The sequence below is a fragment of the Triticum dicoccoides genome, chromosome 4A, assembly GCF_002162155.2.
Source record: "Triticum dicoccoides isolate Atlit2015 ecotype Zavitan chromosome 4A, WEW_v2.0, whole genome shotgun sequence".
Lineage (NCBI taxonomy): Eukaryota > Viridiplantae > Streptophyta > Magnoliopsida > Poales > Poaceae > Triticum > Triticum dicoccoides.
The window spans coordinates 396,903,522-396,908,969 of record NC_041386.1 but is presented as its reverse complement, the minus strand read 5'-3'; the positions used below and the strand labels follow the sequence as shown (position 1 = coordinate 396,908,969).

At 40.9% G+C, this 5,448-nt stretch overlaps 1 protein-coding gene across 2 annotated transcripts; it reads left to right on the top strand.

The window, feature by feature from the left end:
• The first annotated feature begins 319 nt into the window (after positions 1-319).
• LOC119285979 lies at positions 320-4,785 on the top strand. 2 transcript variants are annotated; one of them, XM_037565324.1, is made up of 7 exons: positions 320-422; positions 1,782-1,836; positions 1,972-2,026; positions 2,131-2,153; positions 2,234-2,344; positions 4,002-4,080; positions 4,519-4,785. In XM_037565324.1, exons 3-7 carry the CDS (start codon positions 2,009-2,011, stop codon positions 4,621-4,623), a joined length of 336 nt encoding a protein of 111 aa, XP_037421221.1. In that variant the 5' UTR covers positions 320-422; positions 1,782-1,836; positions 1,972-2,008; the 3' UTR covers positions 4,624-4,785. The 2 variants fall into 2 exon arrangements, with proteins under 2 accessions (XP_037421221.1, XP_037421220.1); XM_037565323.1 differs by lacking the exon at positions 320-422 and adding an exon at positions 1,183-1,314.
• The last annotated feature ends 663 nt before the right edge of the window (positions 4,786-5,448 follow it).

Sequence of the window (5,448 nt, the reverse complement as noted above, 5' to 3'; positions counted from 1 at the left end):
GTCCAGCCGCATCTGGGCGCGCACCGGCTGCGCGACAGGCGACTGCGACGGGCGGCTCCAGTTCTCCACCGCAGGTCTCCCTCCACCACGGCGGCAACGAGCAATCGTCCTACGGGGTGAGCGTGGTGGACGGCTTCAACGTGGGCCTCTCCGTGACCCCGCACAAGGGCCGCGACAACTGCCCCGTCTTGGCCTGCTGCAAGGACCTGACCCAGAGCTGCCCGGGCGAGCTGCCTGTGCGTACATGATGTTCATCCTCGGCTTGTCACACACGCAATCTTCTCGGCTTAATTCCATCTCTTCCCCAATTGGAAACAAATCAGCATGAGACTCAGCCTTGCCAAGGTCGAGAACGCCTCACAGATATGTATGAGGACGTCTAATCGAGATTTCCGGCTGCAGGGCGCAATTAGTGGAAGAAGGTATTACGATTTTCCAGATTGTGATTAATTGCTTCTCAACTCAATTCCCCTCTTCTATAGTCTTGTGAGATCGTTCATTCATTCATAAAGATCATCCTCATACATATCTCTTTCTCACTCTGATTTCATGTTTTGATTGGGATTCGAAAAGAGGAACTGAGATGTATGTTCGTGACTTGTAAGCAGCAACAAAATTTAGCAATTTATATTTTTCTAGCCATCCAAATATCTTGCTCCATACCTTTCTTAGAATTTTTTATTTGATCAGCAGTGTTCTTAATTAGTTGTACCCTATATATTTGTGTGCTAATTAGCAAGATTGTTAGTATATCCATCTGGTAATGAGAATGAAAACTGGCATATGACTTGACTGAGGCCTCGAAAGGAGCATAAACAATTTGTTAGAATACAGACGAGTACTTCTACTGCTAGGAATGCAGAACAACTAGCTTAGTTACTGCTGAGGAACAACCTAATGAAAAATTATAGGATGACAATATATTGAGTAAGCATGAAACTGTTACTTATTCACCTAATAAAAAACATGCCAATTGACTGCAACTTTTACTGTGAATGTTTATGAACCCACTTTTCTGAATAACTAAGATGATAAGGCAACAAAATTATAGTGTATCGAGTATTTATTTGCAACTGAAATAGAAAAACAGCATATGTTTATGTGGCCTTAGGGGTTAGGGCCCCTTTTTGTTGTCTTTCCCCAGGCCCCTAAATTCTCAGGACCGGCCCTGGCTCCAAGTCCGTGGCTGACCTGGTTACCACCGTCCGGATGTTCAAGGTGGTCGTCCCAAGAGCTCTAAGGTGTGGCCGCCACACCATCGGCTGATCCACAACGGCCAAATCTTGTAGAATGAGAACATCCTAGCCCGATACGGTGCGTACTTTCTTATTATGCCATGACCAGTTTGATCAGTCACGCGCATGAGCTTTTCTATGAGGCCACGCTATTTGAAATTTCAAAAAGAGCACGTCTTGTTTGTTATACTACATTTCTAGGCATCCGTACAACCTGGAGGAGCTTTGTCTTTCTGTACCGAAACATCTATGGTGTGCTTTTGTCTAAAATCCGTTAACAAGTAGAGCAATGGTCGGCCCTGCATTAGCATATGTAAGGAATTTTAGATGGTAATACTTTTACCACACAGACAACCTGAAATTCAATGGCTAATAATTGACTAATATCATGCGAGGTTCTAATATGTCAATGACTAATATACTCTAGAGAACTTATGTCCATGAGTATCCATCAGTATTTCCAGTGTATTGCTAAATTTTCTCAGTGTGGACTTGCCACTTTTTACCTTCAAGATTCCTGTAATTTTTTAAGATGACTTTTGTCAGTTAACTGGAGATGTTCCGTCATTCAAACATGTTGATGGCCAAGCAAAATATTCAGGTATGCTGGAAACATCCGTAGCTATACGCATATACCTTAGTGGCACACTTTACTGTAGTAGTATGTTTATATGCAAAAGAATTAAAAGCTGATATACCCAGGCTATCCTAATTCATGCATGTTTGTGCCTTCCAGGTGATGTGCCCAACATGCTTCTGCACGAGAGTTTGCTATGGGAAGTAAGCATGAGGTGTGCCTGCTGGTTATGAAAAAAATAGATGTGTCTAACAATTGCATTCTACTTTTGTGGTAAAGCCTGAATAAGTCTTTGTTGTATACTCTAAACACTTACAGCAAGATGAAGCTGGCACAGTGAGGTATTTGAACAAGATTCATAAGGATCGTCTACTACTCATGCAAGAGCAAGTCAACATCCATCTCACTTGCATGCCTGCAGGCTAGAGACGGGTCACATTTGGTCGCACATGGGAGTTGTTCTTGTGAACGTGGGTGATGAGATTGACACAAAGCTGCCGAGGAAGGAGCGGGTGACATTTGTTTCTAAAGGGTAACGAGTTTCATATGTTTTTATCTCCTTTGTTATTCTGATTACGAGTCGCATTACCAATCATTCAACAATTATAGTTTGATATTTTAGTTCCATCTCAATCATTCATTTATGCCTGATCAGCCATGAACGTGCAACTACATTAAAGTTTGCATTAAAATTTTGTTTGCAAATAGAGGTCAGCGAAGCCTTTTCTTGGCCCAGACAGACCTGCACCGCCTGCCCACCCGACAGGAGCTATAACTATTCTACATATTTAGGAGACATTTAATATTGTGTGCGGCGTGCAGGCTATTCATTTAGGACATGATTTCCTTTCAAAAAGTATATATTTTGGCCAGATTTTTTTTACACTGAGAGGCTTAAATTCTTTGGATATATCTCACTTTGGGGTTTGTATTTTGCTATCCTCGACCATGATAATTAATGGTATATTCTGTGGCATAGAGATTATGCCTCATGTATGTAGTGACGCAAAGGACCCGTGTACACGCATCACATAGAGGAGGCGGCTGATAGCAGGCAAGCGTTTCCCAAATATCATATTATAGTACTAGCTTTCTAGAATTAAATGGAACTACATATTGTTTTCAACTTCTAAGCAATGTATTTATATGCCTATTTGACAAATTCCCCTTTAATCTGAATCACAAGAAACAGAGAGTATACAGAGAGTGCGTGGGAGAAATTTACGTGACATCATGAGGAAAGAGGGAACAACCTACGGTAGTATGTTATACTGACCAGTCTAAATTGTAGTTCTATTTTCTTTTTCAACCAGATTTTTTTCTTGAGATCAATATATGTTGTATAACTCCGCCTATGTCTTCTAGGCATAGCCGGTCCCAAGCCCGGGTAAAGGAGGAGGGTTGTGATAGGCTTGGCGAGCCAACGTAAAAACTAGCCAGTCCCATAGGTATGAAACCCATTTGAGCGAGAATAGTACTAGGATGGGTGACCTCCTAGGAAGTCCTCGTGAAAGGGTTTCATATCTAAGGGTTGTGATAGGCTTGGCGAGCCAACGTAAAAACTAGCCAGTCTTTTGGGTATGAAACCCATTTGGGCGAGAGTAGTACTAGGATGGGTGACCTCCTGGGAAGTCCTCGTGAAAGGGTTTCATATCTAGCCTACCCCAACTTGTTTGGGATAAAAGGCTTCGTAAGCAGTAAGCAATATATGTTGTATACTCAAATCATGTTGTATTAAGAAGTATCATGACAAAATTATTTCTCTAATTACTTGTTATGTTTGACAATGGGAGGTTAGGGGATTAATTAGTAGATTCAATGTTCTTATTTTACAAACTATCGGAGACCTAATGGATGGAACATATATATATTATTGTATTTACGCAGCAACATGACTCCACCCTCTGCTGTTCTGTTTTAAAATACATCTTAAGTGATAATTAATTTGTTGTCCCGCAAAGCAATTTTACGGGCCCGGTTGAGTCATTTTGCAAGTTTTTGTTTGAATTCTACCGGCGCTGCAAGTTTATGTCTTAATAGTGCAATGAACTCTTATTTTTATGCCTGATGTATAAGTACAAATTTGTTATATTTTAATATTTCATGATTTTGACAACCTGAGTAACCATCATTGGTATCCACTTTCAAGAATTACTAGCATTGGTACCTGATGCTTCATCTTGTTGCAGTGCTGATTCTATATCTCGAGCAAAGCAGATTCTTACCTCGATACCTGCAAGAGCAAGAGAAGCATACAACCATAGCCAGGTAATCGTGTCATTCACAGATCATTGGTGACAGAGGCATATTTTCTTTAAAGGTGCCTCTGTTTCATAACATGTCTGATTATGTGTCGCGGGATTATATATTGGGGGCACTAGCTAGCAAAACAGTAATTCTTGTAACCCATCAAGTCGGGTTCATACCAGCTGCTGACTTCATACTGGTAATAACATTATCCTTACAATCGAAGCACTACTTTTTAGAGGCTAATGCACATGGTATATATGTTGTTTCAAATTTATCAGCAAGTTAAGTTGTTCAATTCGATGTGTTGTTTATGCATGTTTCCTGATGAGAATAATACAACAGATTCTGCATGAAAGTTTTGCCATCTTTTGTAACATTTCTCATTAGAATGTTCATGGGATAATGGGCCCTTGGTCTCTCATTTGTGCTTTATTTTTCTCATGGCACATGCTCAAGGATGGTCATATCGCCCAAGATGGAAAATATGAGGATCTTCTCCAAGCTGGAACTGAGCTCAATGCATCAAGAACAAAATCAATTGAAGCAACACTTCGTGTATAATGTATTGTGAACCTTGGATTGAGCTCATGTGTGTGGTTTATGTATTGTGAGCCTTGGATTGAGGTCATGTGTGAGGCTAATGTATTATGAGCCTTTTACTTTGTAATATGTGATAATGATGTGACAGGCTCATGGATTATGGACACCAAATTTATGTGGCAATTCTGTAATGTGGAGTACCCATGATGACATGACAATGCCTAAATAATGCCAATTTTTCTGTCTAATATACTACTGATAATTCTGGGGAAGTTTTACATAGATTTGAAAATACATTTAAATTTAATTCATCCCATTTTTTGTCAAATTTTGACAAAAAATGAAAATTTTCAGAACAATTTGTAATTTCTGTAAAATCAAAAATAATTGTGTATTTTTGGCTCTATGCATATGATGCTACTTGAAAATATTTTCTTGATTTGTAATATTTTTTAGTGCAACCAAACCATCTTTCTATGTATGTTATTCTCACATATATTTGTATATTAGAATTAGTTGAGACGTGTCACGTGCAAGCTTACTAGTATATATAAAAAGGGGTGGATCTATTATGATAACATCATTAACAATCTTATTCTCTTAACTCTGGGTCTTATTCTGTTAACAGTTTCGGACTGCTTCCTACCCGAAAATAAACCACGCCCGCCCGCCCACCCACCCACCCGCCCACTATCTCATCCACCCCACGCACCAACCCCACGCCCAACACGCCGGGGCGGCCAACACCTCGCACCGCCTGCCCCGGCTAGAACCACCCCGGCCACCACCGCGCGCTGCCCCGTCTCGGCCACCACCCGGCCACGGCCAGCACCACGCGCTGCCCCG